At 37.7% G+C, this 18,229-nt stretch overlaps 1 protein-coding gene across 1 annotated transcript in view; it reads right to left on the reverse strand.

Moving 5' to 3' along the window:
- LOC127425389 (CUB and sushi domain-containing protein 3-like) overlaps window positions 1–17,118 on the reverse strand; it is a 701,868-nt gene extending 684,750 nt beyond the window's left edge. Inside the window, exon 1 of the mRNA XM_051671320.1 lies at window positions 16,944–17,118. Within this exon, the coding sequence (XP_051527280.1) occupies window positions 16,944–17,118 (175 nt within the window). The remainder of the gene's footprint in view (window positions 1–16,943) is intronic.
- Between the last annotated feature and the right edge of the window lie 1,111 nt (window positions 17,119–18,229).

Consider the following 18,229-nt stretch of genomic DNA (forward strand, 5'->3'; position numbering starts at 1 on the left):
TACACATTGGAATAAATTTGCACTTGGGTTCTTTACTTCATCGTCATCATCTTTGTCATTGCCAGCGTCAGCAACATCGTTACAGATGTTACAAGTACATAATTGGCTAACATATTTATAATGAACTAAACAATACATTTACAGCATTTATTAATCTTGGTTATTGGTTGTTAATTTCAACATATTCTGATAATTAAATTCTGATTTAATTAAAAGTTGTATATGTTAACATTAATGCACTATGAATTAACATGAACTAACAATGAACAACTGCATTTCTGTAAACTAACATTAACAAAGATTAATAAATGCTGAAAAAATATGTATTGACTAATGTTAGTTCATGATAGCTAATGCATTAACTCATTTTAATGAAGGGAACTTTATTGTTAAGTGTTACCATAAAAGTGTAACTAAATATGGCCATTACGTCTCTCTATTTCTGGGCCTTTCGAAGCATATAAATTCTGGAGAAAATAAAGATACTTTCTTCCTCTGTGGAGCAAAAGTGCTTCCAAAACTTTTCATTCCCATTAAATTGAGCTTCATTAGATCTGTAGTCTGCTGCAGGTTCAGTATGCAAACAGCTGGGAAAAAAAGTTAACCTTGTCTCACATTATTCAAATTGTACCAGGGGCATGAAGTCAAGTTTTTAACAACAATATGGACAATAAAATGTCCCCATTCCACCAAAGCAAAACTTTAAAAGGCCAAACAAGATCACACTACCCTCCTGCCTTCAGTGTAGTCCTATTAAACATTAAACTGCTGCTCTACTATGCTGTTCTTGAGCTCAACTGGTAGAGCATGGTGCTAGCAACGCTGAGGTCATGGGTTCGATTACCAGGGAATACTCACTGATAAAACGTATGCCTTGAATACACGTTGCTTTGGATTAAGTGTCAAATGTGTAAATGCACTATGACAGCAATGCATCATGGTTAACTCCCCCACCTAAGCATTCTGGGTAAAGTGAAAATTAAATCTTGACTGATCTCATTGATATAGTGATGATGAATCCTAATTATGGAGGTGATAAGCATACCTTGTGGTAATATTAACCCTCACAATCCCCTTTCTTCACCTCTGTTTTTCAACCAGATAAAGTGAAGGGCCATAATTCAAAATTTGGTTTTAAATCTTGTTGGACTAGAACAAATGGACCTGTCCCAAGGTGACTTTGACACAGGTAAAACTGATGAAGTTGCATTTTGCATATCTACATTGTGGAAACACTCCCGGAATAGCACACACTAATTTAAAATGTTTGCCATTTTAATTAGATCGTGCTCTGAGATTGTGCTATCTGATGCATGCAGTTACAGGGTCGTTGTGACATCTGAGCTGAAAGAAGCCAAATATTACGTAACAAACTCAGTTTGTTTCACACAACTAGTTTAAATAGATTGTGATGAGATGGTATATTTCAGATAACAGCTTCATGGCACCTGAGACCACAAGATACTTAAAACAGCAATGCTTCAAAGCAGTACATTCAATTGAAAAATTACAAGCTCATGCTTTATTAACTAGGACAGTAGGTGATATATTTCTTAGAAATAACATTTGCTTTGGAGATCTAATATTTTTACTGTAACAGTGCAGAATTTCTAGGGTTGTGTTGACTAAATCATTATAGCAAGCACATTATAGTATTAATACTGTAGTGCAGGCAGTGCACGATAAACTGTATTTATATGTGTGTGTGTGTGTGTGTGTGTGTGTGTGTGTGTGTGTGTGTGTGTGTGTGTGTGTGTGTGCATGTGTGCGTATAATGATACACAACAATACATAAGGCAACACTTTACAACAATGTTCTATTTTTAAACATAAGTTTATTTCCTGAAAAAAAGAAAGAAAAAAATTATATGTAACTAAATTTAAATCTTCTAAAATGTTCTAAAATTAAATAATCGCACTGCATTTACTTTTTTACAAAACACTTAAATCAAAAAAAAATATGATGCTTCGTGCATGCATATACTGTATATATTAGGCCCCCTATTTGCTTGCTGAAGGAAACACTGGTCTAATCATACAATTGAGTCTATTTAAGATATTCAACAATTTTGTTTGTGGCAGATAGTTGCAAGAAAACAAGATATACATGCATGTTTGCTGAAATATCACTTTTGATGCTAAATCTATTGCCTGCCTCTAGATGACTTGTAAAATCAAGCTAAGTGTGATTGGTGGTTTAACATGTCGGTCCAACGCCCCCTTCATACAGTATCTGAATGAATGGCTTTTGGCCAGATTAAAACCTAAATTAATGTGGATAGTAATATTAAAGTAACATTTTTAGTCTAATGTGAGCGACATGGCAGACTGTCTTGTCGAATGGGTATGAAAAAGAAAACTAGCAGTTTATGTGAGCTACTGATACACAATAATAATTCCCGTTACTTTTAACATAACAGCACAGAAAAACCATACCAACTCACTTCAAACACTGAGCGCAGGTGTACTAACTGTACATTTATGGGTGAAAACCTAGATTATTAATTTATGGAACTGTCCAATGTGACAACATGGCAAGTAGCTGCACTCTCTGCTGTAGCCAGAAGCCCAGGAACAAAAGGTCAAGGATCAGGCTTGTCTAGAGCTCCGTCCAGCTGTGTCTTTAGGCTGATGGCAGGTATCTATGTCATTCTTCCTCCATTTTTAGAAGCTGGTCAATTATACACAAATATAACTCTCATGGATATATTTTAGAGTCTAACTCAATGAGAAATGATTTACGTCTGCTGTCTATGAAAAGGAAACAACATATGTGAGCGGAAACTGGAGGGAGAAAAGAGTAAATGAGCTTTGTGAAAATTGTCAGAGTCACTCGGCATGAGGCAGCCCCAATTCAAAGGAACCCAGATTGTACTGACAGCTATTTTCCCTTTAAACAAGAGACCCACCGTGAGCGGCAGTCGTGAACAAGCCTCCCTTGTGAAACAATGAGGCCACAAATAAATCATTGACTGTACTAAACGCACCTCAGCTGAGAACAATGAGGTGGAAAACATCAGATGGGAAAATCAACACGGCCACAGCGCAAGTGACCTGCTAGCAAATTCTACAAGGTGAAGGGTCAATTGTATAACACCCCCTGCTCCCACCCCCTCTGAATCTGTGCCATCTTTCTCTATTGGCTGGATTTGAGGGATGGTTTCTCCTCTCTCTCAAGCCAGTGATCTTCAGAATAGGCTTTGAAGTAATTCTTCATTCACAGAAGTTGTCCTATAAAAGGCTGGCTAGGCAGTGCAGCCAGAGCAAGATGGTCATAGGCATTCTGAAAAGGGCAGAGGTCTAGGTCCAAAATGTCTGGGAAATCTGCCAGTCTTTGACTAAAAATAACATGGGATGCAGCAGTGCAGCAGCATACAGACACAGAAGCGTCATGTTCATTCATTCAGTGCGCCCTCAGATTTTAAGTGGATTTTGATTGTAACTTATAAATATTTATACATGTACACACATTATGACCACCTGCCTAATATGCTGTTGGTCCTCCGCGTGCCACCAAAACAGCACCGACCCACTGAGGCATGGACTCAACAAAACCCCTGAAGGTGTCCTGTGGTATCTGGCACCAAGACTTTAGCAGCAGATCCTTCAAATCCTGTAAGTTGTGAGGTGAGCTGCCATGGATCGGACTTGTTGGTCCAGCACATCCAACAGATGCTCAATCGGATTGAGATCTGGGGAATTTGGAGGCCAGGACAACACCTTGAACTCTTCATCATGTTCCTCAAACCATTCCCGAACAATGTGTGCAGTGTGCCAAATGAAAGAGGCCACTGTCATCAGGGAATACCACTGCCATGAAGGGGTGTACTGTACCTAGTCTGCAACGATGTTTAGATAGGTGGCACATGTCAAATTGACCCAGGGTTTCCCAGCAAAACGTTGCCCAGAGTATCACACTCTCTCCACCGGCTTGCCATCTACCCACAGTGCATCCTGGTGCCATCACTTCCCCAGGTAAACGGTGCACATGAACACGGCCATCCACATGATGTAAAAGAAAATGGGACTCATCGGACCAGACGACCTTCTTCCACTGCTCCAAGGTCCAGTTCCGATGCTTGCGTGCCCATTGTAGGCACTTTTGAAGGTGGACAGGGGTCATCATGGGCAGTCTGAGTGGTCTGTGGCTACACAGCCCCATACGCAGCAGGATGCGATGCACTGTGTGTTGTGACACATTCCTCCCATAACCATCATTAAAATGTTCTGTGACTTGTGCCACAGTAGACCTTCTCTCTGTTTGGACCAGACGGGATAGCCTTCATTGCCGTCCTGCATTGATGAGCCTTGGGCACCCAACCCCCAATCGCTGGTTTGTGGTTTGTCCCTCCTCGGGCCACTGTCAGTATGTACTCACCACTGCTGACCGGGAGCCCACCAAAAGCCTTGCCATTTCAGAGATGCTCTGACCCAGTCGTCTGGCCATAACAAGTTGGCCCTTGTCAAAGTTACTCAGGTCTTTACTCCTGCCCATTTTTCCTGCATTCAACACGTTGACTACGAGAACTGATTGTTTGCTTACCATCTAATCTACCCAGACCTTGACAGTTGGCCTTGTTAGGAGATGATCAGCGTTATTCGCTTCACCTGTGAGTTGTCAAAATGTTTTGGCTCAAATGTGTATATGTTGTATATTTATACTACGGGTATGTTGAATGTTTGATTCTGATTGGTTGACAAATGTTGTAAGGTGAGCAATTATTTTTCAGTAAATGCATGGTTATGAAGTAGTTCCAGGTCTTGACCGCAAAGGAAGATGCTGAATGTGTGGCGGAAGAAAATAGCTCCATTCACAATAGCGTTTTAGGGATGAAATCAGAAAATGTCTTGAGATAAAACCCTGAACGATGTCTTGAGGTGTGGTAACTGTGTAATAAGCAGAATAATTGATGACGGGCCTATCGTCAATTATTCTTTACATATATATCCTGTAGATACTGTATATAAATATAACTCAACTGGGAGAGTGTGGGGCACGTATTGCCATGGTCATGTGTTAAATTCCCAGGGAGAACACAAACTGATCAAATGTATACCATGAATGCAGTATTTGTCTTAATTTGGTCAGTCTAATCAAGTCTTACCTTCCGCAGATCATCTGCTTTAAACTGGAAACTCTGTCATTATCTACCCACTCACATATTGCTAAAAACTCCAGTGGAATAGAAAAAGTATTATCAAAATATTAAAGCTGCTCTTTTGCATACAACAAAAATGCATGAAGATCACTGACTGTCAAGTTCAGTTGCAATTTTGTTTGGTTTATTAAAGGCAGAGGCTATTTGCACTAAGTACAAAGACAGTAGTGATAGTATAAATAGCAACAAAAAGTTATCTTGTTTGCACTAAGTGCAAATATTGTTAGATGCTATTTACACACGGTGAAAATAGTGGCAAATACGATTTGCACCCCTAATTAAATACTAACATACAGTATAGGGGCATCACTGCAGCATGTTTATTGTATTTATTTAGAGTCCCACAAACCCTACAAACCCTACCCCTAAACCTAACCTTCCCTTACATAAAATAAACATGGTTTTACTACAGTAACCATAGTATCACCATGGTATTTTGTAATAAAATCATAGTATCCCCAAAATTAAACATGAATACGATTAACATCATATTACTCTAGTAACATCATGGTTAATTGCATTAAAACTATGGCTTCTGCATGCTTTTAAAAAAACTTGGTCACTACAATATTACTATAGTAAAACCATGGTTAATTTTACCTGGCTCAAACTCCCGACCTTCACCGTGACCAAATCATTGCGAGGAAATCAACCTTTTTATCTAATATTATAAGTAGTATTAAAGGAAATATTAATAGTGGTGGCAGGAAACAGGATGGGAAAAAGTGGGACAAAAAGCTTATTTGAACCCAGGTCGTCCACACAATAAAAGCAAATGCATATTGTAGTTATACCCCACAACACCAAAGCAACACAAGAGGAGCAGTTTGTCTTCAGTTTCTCTGTTACTACCAGACTATTGCAGTGCAAATAGCCACACTGTGTGGCAAGTACTACATACACCTATAGTGGAAATAGTCACTCTGTTTATTAAAACATAACTGTATTTTAGATTGAGTTTGTACCCAGGTCACCTTGCTTGCAAAACATAAACTGTACCATTATACTAACATCTTACACACAGATATACTGTAGAATTTGTTAAAAAGTTACAAAAGTTGTTAGGGTTCTTTAAGGTGGTTTCTCAAAATAAGTTGTTAAAAAGTAACCAGGACTGGTGCTCCCTCAAAAAATAGGTGCTTAATGCCTCTGGACTGATACAGAATTAATTTAATTTAATTATTGTATTCTACACCCAGGGTTGGGAGGATTACTTTTGAAATGTATTCCACTACAGATTACAGAATACATGCTGTAAAATGTAATTTGAAACGTATTCTGTTAGATTACTCAAGGTCAGTAAGGTTTTCTAAATACTTTGGATTACTTCTTCAGTACTGGTAGATTTTTTTCACTTGTTTTGTCTATAAAAAATCTGGCAGTACATTAAGACAAAATACACATGTTAAAAATACATTCTCTGAAAAACACTAAATATCTTATGCAGTGTTGTTTCTAAAACAAGATATATCTAATTGATCTTGTTTTAAGGATTTTTAGATAATTTTACAGGAAAACAATACAAAAATTATTATCAAGAATACGATTTTTTCCCTAATATCAAAGGTCTTACTAGAAAAAATGTAATTATGATCCAACGTGAATTTTCTTGATTAAAAAAAAAATATGATTGTGCCTGGTAACAAGTGCATGTAAAATGTTTAGAAATAGCATTTTAGCTTAGCGTAAAGCTGACAGCAAGGTTTATTTCTATTTCTTGTGCTCCAAACTTACTTCAAACTTACTTCTCTGTCTGCTGGTATGAATGTAACACATCATAAGAAAGTGTTTCACCACTGTTCAAATGCACTTTGGATCGCATCATTTATATGTATAAATGTTTTTCATCTGAAAGGACTACGTAAATATTAAATTAAACAAATGACAATAAAATGCAAAGTAATCTGTTCAGTGATCTAAATACATTTTGAATGTAACTGTATTCTAAATACCAATTATTTAAGTTGTAACTGTAGTGGAATACAGTTACTTATATTTTGTATTTTAAATACATATTCCCGTTACATGTATTTCGTTACTCCCCAACCCTGTCTACACCAATGATTTTGAAGACAGCACTCCATAAACCTGCACTCTCACAGCAGTACTTAAGAAAGCAGCTGCTGAATACTGCAGTAGTACTAACATTTTATAGTGCTAAGATAAGGCAAACAAGACTGCTCTTCCTTTTTTGACAATGCAGCTACAGTAACAGTTTGTGAATGTTTAGTGGTGTGTATGGACTGAGCAACTCTGTCACAACAGGTAGCGGTGAGAATGAGTTGCAAAAACAGAAAGCTCCGCACCTCTGCACATGAGCATTCCTGACAGACACAGGACTCCAATCAGTCCATGTTTCCTACACAGCTGTCACCCTGGAAGCTTTTATCTGTTTTGAGGTCATGAAAATGCAGAACTCAGTAGCTTCAGTATTGAAGGCTGCAGCAGTGCATCTTTTGACACAGTGTTTTGTGGCAGCAAATGAACACTTTATTGTTTTAATTCAATGAAATAAAATGAGACCCCCAGGATTAATTATTTTGTTCTTGTGGGGAGGTCCCTTAATTCTTATGAAGCCCTTCAATTCGAACACTGATTTGACCCCCCCCCCAAAAAAAAACAGATCTGTATATTTTGTGCACTAGATCAAATTACTAAAATGATTCAGTCCATGCTGAAAGAGCCTGCTTTTATACAATGATTATTGCTGCTTTTCAGGAAAAATCTTTTCTTCTATGTCAAAATAAAATCATTGTGTCAATCACTCCATGCGCTTGTGCGCAGTGCACTTGTGAAATACTTCTCTACACACTGAAAGCCCCTAACAAGTAATGAGGTCATGACTCAGCCATCACTCATGCAGCCTGCCAATGTGTGAGAGTACTCTAAACATCATCTAGTTTGTAAAAGGTGAATAGAGCCTTTTGCATTCTATTCCTAGAAGTTGAATTACAAGTGGTAAAGCCATAGTGATGTAAAGGACCAAACACTGCGCTGATGAAATTGTTAATGCCCCCTGCTGGCCCCCACTAACCAACACCCCTGCCCCAATAGATCTTAGTCAGAGTGGAAACCATTGTTGATGAGTCTCGATTAAAAACTAGGCTGAGGCATTGAAGTACAGTGTGTTCATGGGTTTTACTGTTTTAAGGTTCTAGATTACGTCTAATTTCCACAACCTATGCTTTCCAGTTATTTGTCTACTGGCCCTTTTTTGAAAAGACGTGTATTCAATAATTAGTCTGCTGAATGATCGATGCCAAAGCACACAACAGTACCACCCATTGAACAGACGGTACTTATATCCATCACAGCCTCATTTTCATTAGAGTCAAATTAAATGGCATCCACCCAGACTAAGAGCCATGCAGGCAAGCACCTCCTTAGCAGCAGAGAGTTGAAGTGCAGGTTGGCATGAATGCTGATGGTTTGATGATGGAATCTTGTATAGAACCTGATGCACATCTCATTCTTACATAGGCCTACCTTAGTATGTATTGCATGTCCAAAAACATTTCTTTTATTAAGCAGCAAGCAGTAAATAATGGTTGGGTTGGCTAAGCATAGTTAACAATATTCATATATCTGACAATCCCTGCTAATGAAATGCATGGGAATTCTGTGTGACCAACTTGTGTTGTTAATCAATGTGTTGAATCTGAAACTGACAGCCTTGATGGTGTGCCCCAAACAGTTATTTTTCTGGTAGTGCAGCCCTTTAAGGGTTTTAGTTGACTAAGATATGATTTTCTGAAAAGGCTTAAGCTGCTTTGAAATGATATTGTGAAGAGCGCTATAAAAATGGACTTGACTTGATTAGTTAACACAGCTAACAATAATTAATAGCAAAGACTTACATGAACTAACAATGAACAAAACTGCAGAGCATATGTTAATACTTATTAAATGTACGCTTCCACATATACTAACAAATGTTTTTACATTAAAATGTAAAAACATTTTCATTTAGTCATTTAGCAGATGCTTTTATCCAAAGTGACTTACAAATGAGGAACATAGCAAGCAATTAATATAAGTTACTGTAAGTTAACAATAGTTAATGAGTTATGAACTTACATAAACTAACAATGAACAATACTATATTTGTATATTAATATTAAATATGATTAATAATTATGTTAAAAAAAAATCATTGTAAGCTTATGATCCCTAATACATCAACTATTGTTAACTAATAGAACATTACTGTAAATGAAAAATTAGGTGACGTACATAAGCTTGTAAAACATTCTTACACTGCATGCCTATGTTCTTTGAATAACCACAGGGCCAAATCAACCATAAGCTTCTCGGTCTGTGTTCCAGAGAAGCAACTTGTAAAATATACTCACTGAGCACTTTATTAGGAACACCTGTACACCTACTTATTTATGTGACTATCTAATCAGCCAATCGTGTGTACAATCATAAAATAATTTAGATACAGGTCAGGAGCATCAGTTAATGTTCACATCAACCAACAGAATGGGGAAAAAGTTTGATCTCAGTGATTTTGACCATGGAATGATTGTTGGTGCCAAACGGGCTGGTTTGAGTATTTCTGTAACTGCTGATATACTGGTATTTTCATACACAACAGTCTCTAGAGTTTAATCATAATGGTGTCAAAAACAAAAATACATCTAGTGAGAGGCAGTTCTGTGGTCGGAAATCCCTTGAAAGAGGCCAACGGAGAATGGCCAGACTGGTTCGAGCTGACAGAAAGGCAACAGTAACTCAGATAACCACTCTGAACAATTGTAGTGAGCTGAATAGCATCTCAGAATGCACAACACATCGAACTTTAAGGCGGATGGGCTACAACAGCAGAAGACCATGTTGGGCACCATATTAAGGCCATAGTGTTCCTAATAAAGTGCTCAGTGAGTGTATACACCGATCAGCCACAACATTAAAACCACCTGCCTAATATTGTGTAGGTCCCCTTCGTGCCTCCAAACAGCGCCAACCCGCATCTCAGAATAGAATTCTGAGATGGTATTCTTCTCACCACATTTGTACAGAGCAGTTATCTGAGTTACTGTTGACCAGGGCTCTTCAACTTCATTCTTGCAGGGCCAGATTATCCAAATGAAAACTTGGCAGGGGCCAATTTTTTTCCGTATTTGTCTTAGCTAACACTTTCATCGCAAGTAACATGTTACATAAAAACACCCTTAATGCTGTGCATTTATTCATATTAAAATAGTCACAGTGTATACTGTAGGGATGTGCCTGAAGCCGAATATCTTATTCGGAAAGGCACAAATAATGACTTCAAAATTAATAACAGATTCATCTGAATAATAGAAAAAAATATTAATTTGACTGATTATCCAAGAAGCACTACGATAAAGCGACATTTAAAATAAACATATCCAAAATTACAATGACTTTATGAATCTGTGCAGCCAATATTTATAAAGTGTAAACCATATGAATGAAAATGTGCACGGTGTGATTTCAGCTCGGATGGGCGCGGTCTCGACTCCGTTTGCGGTCTCTGTAAATTGTGTGCGTCTGGAGCTTGACAAGTGTAACATTAAGATACAACATCATATACACTTTGCACTACTTGAAATGTCTTTGTTAATGTATCACACAATTCACACGTGATTCCCATGTATTTATTTATAGCCTAAACCTGAGCACGATGTCTATCCATCTCTTAAAGTGGACCACATTTATATCCACATCAGTGAAGGTAATTATTAGGTTAAGACTTTATTCCGAATTTTTTTTTAAATGCTCCATAAAGGTTTAAATGCTCCACAGAGTATTCATCTATTCAGAATATTCCTCCTTATTTAAAACGAAGAAACTGAAACATGCTTTTCTTCTTCTTCTTTAAACTGTGCTAAATTTGAGAATGTTAAGTGGTCTTGGGCTCTGGAAAGGCACTATATAAATTTAACATCATTATATAATTATTATTATTATAATTATTATTATTTATTACATATTACGTACTAAATAATGGTGTTCTATATCGTAAAAATTCCTGTTAGACTTTCGGGACATTCACCTGTTTGTAGACTATATCAATTTATTTTAACTGCTTTTAATGTTTGAATTTGTATTTAATATTCACTGCAAAATGTGTGCTTGACATTTCACATTTTGCTTGACACCTCCTGCTTCCAGAGTAATATTATACATGCACAGACATAAACGAAAATACTGTTTCAGCAGATATTAATATCAGAAATACCAGGAGAATACACACTTAACATATTCCACAATTAATCCAGCCTACAAATCCAACTTCCTCTAGTAAGAAGAAAATAATAAAATAATAATTTAATTAAACAATATTTGTAGCCTACAATAATAATATTATTACTACTACTACTACTACTACTACTACTACTACTAATATTATTATTATTATTATTAGTAGTAGTAGTAGTAGTAGTAGTAGTATTAGGCTATTATCATGAAAAGGCATTTACAAGGCACGTTTTATTTATAAAAACTATAAATGTAAGAGCAACATTTAAAAATGGGAATTTCATTTAGTTTTGACACATTTCTGGTTTAAGCCCCACCCATATCTGATTCTATCTGAATACAGAGACAGATACAGATAATTTTGTCATATGAACAGATACAGATACAGATAATGGCTTCGCTGCACACCCCTAGTATACTATATATTGAATTATAATTTTGTAAGTTCTGGCCATATATTCCTTCATAAGATCTGGCTGAAGAACAAACATAACTGATACTCTTAAATAACAAATAGTTTTTGATCAACTTTGAAAAAAACAAAACATAATAATCATTTTAAAATTTTAGGGCTATTGTTTACAAATTATTAAAACTGAGGAGAAACATTTAGACCTGCTAAAGCCCTCTCACAATATCAACCCACATATGAAAACAATGGTCATATTAAAATGTCATGTTTACTAAAGGATGCATTTAAATTAAATTTTCTTTTTGGGGGAAAAAAAAAGAGATAAAATGTCTATTCTTCCATTTTCTCTATAAAGTATCATCCTATTCAGTGAGGATTTTTTTTTTCTCCAGCAAATATTGTGAATATTTATATTTAATAGCCAGTGCAGGAGTCAGATTTTTGTGCAGGTAATCACTGGCAAAAGAAGAACAAACTGAGTTGATGCTGTTCGTGATTGAGAGGGCTGACTCACAGCTGTATAGAACCAAAAATAATCAAGATTTGCAGGTTCAGTTTCACATTATCACTTTTTCCCAAGCCCTACAGAACATGACAGATGAGACACGATCATTTGACGCTTCATGAATAGTGAACAAAAGCAAACTTTTCAGTGAATTTTGTTTGAACATTCAGTTTTCATAATCGATTGCTTTTGTTGCCTAATGTGCATACAGTATGTGTTGACAACATTTCTGCAACAACTGTGGTGATCATTTTTTACGTGTAGATTTGACCGCACTCCACAAAACTAAGCAATTTTATATAAATATAATATAATATTTAATTGAAAAAGACGCTATCAAATGCTCACCTAAACGGTGTGATCAGTGTTTAGCAAAACAGTGTAACTAAACTAACGCCAGAAAACGGGTGCGCCGGTCCGCACAACTGATGACGGCTGAATTCTGTTGCATGTGCCAATGAGCGTTGTTAAACTCAACGCTGATTGCTGAGGCACGTGCCTATGAATGCTGAGTTTTGCACAGAGAGCGCTCTGGTATTTCAGATGTCAAGACAGTTTGATCAAAAATCAGTTGGAAGGCCAGACAAAGATGATTGTCAGGCTGGATTTGGCCAACAGGCCGCCAGTTGACTAACCCTAACATAGACTTTGCCAGTCTCAAACCAGCCCGTCTGGCACCAACAATCATGCCACGGCCCAAATCACTGAGATCAAATTTTTTCCCCATTCTGATGGTTGATGTGAACATTAACTGAAGCTCCTGACCCATATCTGCATGGTTTTATGCACTGAACTACTGCCACACAATTGGCTGATTAGATAATCGCATGGATAATTGTTGGTGCCAGACAGGCTGGTTTGAGTATTTCTGTAACTGCTGATCTCCAGGAATTTTCACACACAACCGTCTCTAGTATTTACTCATAATGATGTCAAAAACAAAAAAACATCCAGTAAGTGGCAGTTCTGCGGATGGAAAGGCTTTGTTGATGAGAGAGGTCAACAGAGAATGGCCAGGCTGGTTCGAACTGACAAAGTCTACAGTAACTCAGATAACCGCTCTGTACAATTGTGGTGAGAAGAATACCCACAGTTGGTGCTGTTTTGGTGACACGAGGGGGACCTACACAATATTAGGCAGGTTGTTTTAATGTTGTGGCTGATCGGTGTATTTCAACAAGCTCCTCTCTTGTCCACTAATGTAAAAAAGTCACACCTTTCTGGAAAGCCATCCATTTGCCAGTGTTTTTGTGTGCTTTTAAGTACAAGCTGTTTAACACTTAAGATGCATTCGAGAACAAGTCAAGAAATGACAGTAGGTGTGAGTATCTGTTCATAAGTAATGCAACTTTGATTATCAAGATATCATCACGATTTGAGACAAGGAGAATGTGCATCCAGCAAAAACTGTGGTTGATATACAGCAAGTGATCAACTGAGCATTCATGCCTTATTACTGTGAGAGGACCCCTCCAAGTCACAATTGATTCTGCTCAGGGAGAGGGCAAAGGAGATGCATATGCAAGTAGCCCTCGGTTCATGGTGAGAGGGTGACCCATCTGTGTGACTGATCTTCCTCCATTCGATTTCACATATACCCTTCACAAGAGGTTTTTATAACCCTTTATGTCCATTTCACATGTCCAACAATAAACAGACACCGAATGCACAGTGTAATTGGATCCATTTTGGCGCGACTGCTCAATTTCCCACGAGACAGAATTCCAAACTGAGGGCCACATGCCATTTGTGAATTGATTGGAAATGCTACAGAAATGTTACAAAACAAGCTACACACATGTGAGCAGTTAATAGAAACTCATGCGAGAGCACTCACAGTCTACGTTTCTGTAAGCACAGCATACTCACATTAAGCAACCACAACCATATCTGCAGAAGAGCTGTTCCTAAAATCTGACTGAAGACATCTGGGGACTCTAATGACCCTGCTCTGCACCTGGCTCTTCAACAGCAATGCTTTGCACATGGAGATTAAAAGCATCTCATGCGAGGTGGAAAAGAGGCTGTGTTACACAGAATTAAACTGTAATATGCTGGATTTTACACTTGTAGGATAGGGCACTGATCCCAAGTATGATGCTACTCCAACTATTAATCTGTTCCCTTGGGGCTCGTCCACAGTGGGTCCGTATATTCATCACTGAGTAGGCACATTCGGCTTTAAGCTACTGATCTGTGGTAAGTTACAGAGATTGATCCAAGAGAAGTGATTTTAAAGAGGCAGTTGATAAAACAGTTCTTAAATCTGTGGCCGAGAACAGAGCAGTGTCAGAAACCTCAGCTATAGCTCTAAAAAATAAAGGTTTGTCAATGGTTCTTTACAGCACCTTAGGTTCTGCAAAGAACCATCTTCTTATCAAGAACCATTTTTCACTGTGTAGTGTTCTTGAAATGGTTATATGGTTATTTAGATAAACGGTTCTTTGTGGAACATAAGGGGGTTCTCCTATGGCTTCAGTCTGAAGAACACTTTTTGGCTCAAATTGGAACCTTTATTGTGCAGTGAGAAGTCAACCACGATTCATGAAGGATCTAGATACTGTAACTCCCTTGCTTGAGAACTAGAGTGAAATTTCATTAAGATATGTCTAAGATTTTTAAAGCCATACATAAAAGATGACCAATCTGCATTTAAAAATCGCTGAGGAGTAATGTAGACCACTGAGGTAAATCAGAAATTATGCCGTTGCTAAGTAAAGTGTTTGCAAGAAATAAAGGAACGAGATGAAGCACTTTTATTTAAAAATGTACCACATGGGCCCTAGTGAAACAATGTGCACCCTAGAACAGTGACTATTAATTCAACACCAGGTGAATTATTGTTCATAATTAAGCTTAGTCTTAAAGCCTGTTGATTAGAAACCAAGAAGCTCTCATTTACTGTCTCTGAACTGAGGTTCCATAATAAGTGTTGATAGACCTTATTCTGAGAAACGAGGCTGCAAGGGATAGACTTACAGTCTCTTCAGTGGCATGCACCATAAAGCTGTATAAGAGTCCTAGATCACATCTAATTTTCACAACTCATGTTTTCTGGAGTTTGTTTTAATCTACTAACATTTTCTATCCACCCACTTTAAACAACAATAGTATAACACATTGAAGAGACTGTATGTCTATCCCTCACAACCACATTTACATTGCTGTTGAAAATTAAATGTGGCACTATAATAACGTCTAATGCAAGAGTTTATTTATTAAGCCAAATAACACAATTGTACGCAGAATGAGTCATTTAAGAAACTGAATAGCTCTCGCTCGCTCTCTCTCTCTCTCTCTCTCTCTCTCTCTCTCTCTCTCTCTCTCTCTCCCACACACACACACACACACACACACATAGTGATGTGAGGTCTAGCTCGCATTAATTATCCTCGGGATATCGTCACACTGCCACCACGCGACGGGTTATCAAAAACATATATAGCTTATCTGTTTATATGTATTAGATCATGGGTGAAAATGTATGCATTTTTATTTGAGGTTGCGGGTAATGGGTATAGAGGAAAGCATATATGTGCGTGTTTTTACACTATTATTTTTTACAAACCGTTTAGCTTTAGATAGAAATGATTCAGTTCTGATGCTAATTAAAATGCTAAGCAGGTGGTAATGACCAAGATACATCAGCATAAGTGCTGGGTTTGCCTCCACCCCACAATATTCAATCAAACTACAAATGTTTTTTGAAATCAGAAACCGAAGCTTTAACATTCGGTTAGTTTCTAACACTGACAACTTATTAGGGGCCCTATATAGGCTATTCCAATTTCCACGGTACGATCAGCATTTCGTAAAAGAGGAGCTCAAATTCAGCCTCTTGTTTTCCAAATAAATTGACTGCCATCTAAAATTCTAAGGATGTTTTAACCATTGTCACTACACTAGATCATTGATGTTCGGCCACTGTATGCTTCTCATGTTGCATGAAGACGGCGTGCAACAGTTAAATCGCCTAAATCGAAGGAGATCAATAGGCGTCCACACGCGCCAATTCCATCGCGAAATTCTGTTGGTACATTGACAGGTGTATGGTCGAAATCTTACATGGCACACGTTGTCCACCCTTTTCGTGACAGTACTTATAGACAAATGCATGTTTCCCGTATAACGAAGCATTTTGTTGGCTTCCCTGCACGTTACGTCCAAAAAAAAAAAAGAATCGTGATCCATTCCCAACTCATCACTGAGAGCTATCGTTGCCCGAAAATAAGCACTCATAATAAGCGTTCATGTTTGCTGGTTCATACATAATTTGCAGTTTTCTAATTGTGATTATTCGAGACCACATTTTGAAAACGCCCTGTATGCTGTCAAATCTATTATTTGATTTAGACAAAATATCTCTAAATATCAAAATATTGCGGCTTACATTACTTTATAATTCATCAATTAATGACTATAAGCAACTCACGTACCCGCGTGAGCATACTGCAAGAATATTTATTGAGTCCTCGCTCAATGCCTGCATTGAGTAAATGCGCTTCTCTTCTCAAGCATACTGCTGCACGGCTGCTTTTCGTGCATATATTCAAACCTCATTCCCATCCATACAGACATGTAAAAAAAAAAAAAAAAAAAAAAAAAACACAATAACTCCTCGAGCCTCATTACTTACCTCGCACGCACGTGACCGTCATAAAAAATATCAGATTCCAAAAGGTAACTCCAGTTTTAATCCTCATTTTCTTGCCTCGAGAGTCCACCGGACCACATTTAATACATTCTCTCTTGAAAAAGGTCAGGATTCCCGTTGATCTGACGCTTTGCCTCTCGATATCATCTATGTTCATGTTCACATGAAGGTAGTTGTTCTTTCCCTCAGCCAGAAGCGGAGCGGATCGCGGTGTGGCTCGAAGTGAACGGTGATGCTGTGATACCACAGCAACCTTGAGGAGGACTCAACCATCTCGCCAAAAGGGGCCAAACTCTGAGCTGTGATCTCGCTCACCGGCTCCAATGCCATTTCAGTGTGTCATTTAACTGTGTGCTCTCACTGTGATCATGTTTATAACTGCTCATCTACTAAAATGTGAATGCCAAGACGCATTTATGAGTAAATGAATGAATAAGCACAAAAAACAACACAATTTGAAGGTAGCGCAAGAAGGTCCAAATGCAATTGCGTGACTTATTATACACCGTTTTCCTCTTTAAACACAACAATCTTTATATAAGGATTTATTCGCACAAATCAAGATATATCTCCACCCATTTCACCATATTCCGAGATGCATTTAGTCTAATGCTGGACGAGTTTACTTCTTGAACGTTGACGTAATATGATAGAACACCATTCACCACATAAGTCTAAAGATCCCACAGGAAAAAACAAAACAGAAACAACAACAAAAACATTCCATTGTCCATTCAGTCCAGTATGCTGAGATCGATTAGCTCTGTGGAGTACTGATGCTTTAATTGGGTTCTCTTTGGAATACTTTGACCCTACTTCTGAGAATTCTAAGTACAAAAATCGTGATTTAGCTAATCTACCATTGTAGTATTAGCATTATTATTGTTATAACTTGTATGCCAAACTTTGGAAGTGAATGTAAGATGTAAGACTGGGTGATTGCTCTGTAGAAGGACTCTCCTGCCATCTACAGGCTAAACACCCAGTCAAATTTCATACTAAGAAGTGTAAAGAGGCTCGGCATTTGCTCTCCATCCACCAACACCCTCACGAACCCACGTACCTACAACAGATTGACGCACACGCGCGCACATGCGTTGGACAACTGGGCAGATATGATCGCAAACAAAGAAGTTTCACGCATTCTCAAACGCATTCATCTCATTACCCAAACCAACCTCTAGTAAACATAAATACTTTTTAATCATTTGATTTAGTTATTTACTAAGTTGTTAACCATTGTGAGAATTTTGGAATCTAAAATCGAT

Source organism: Myxocyprinus asiaticus, chromosome 34, assembly GCF_019703515.2.
Source record: "Myxocyprinus asiaticus isolate MX2 ecotype Aquarium Trade chromosome 34, UBuf_Myxa_2, whole genome shotgun sequence".
NCBI lineage: Eukaryota > Metazoa > Chordata > Actinopteri > Cypriniformes > Catostomidae > Myxocyprinus > Myxocyprinus asiaticus.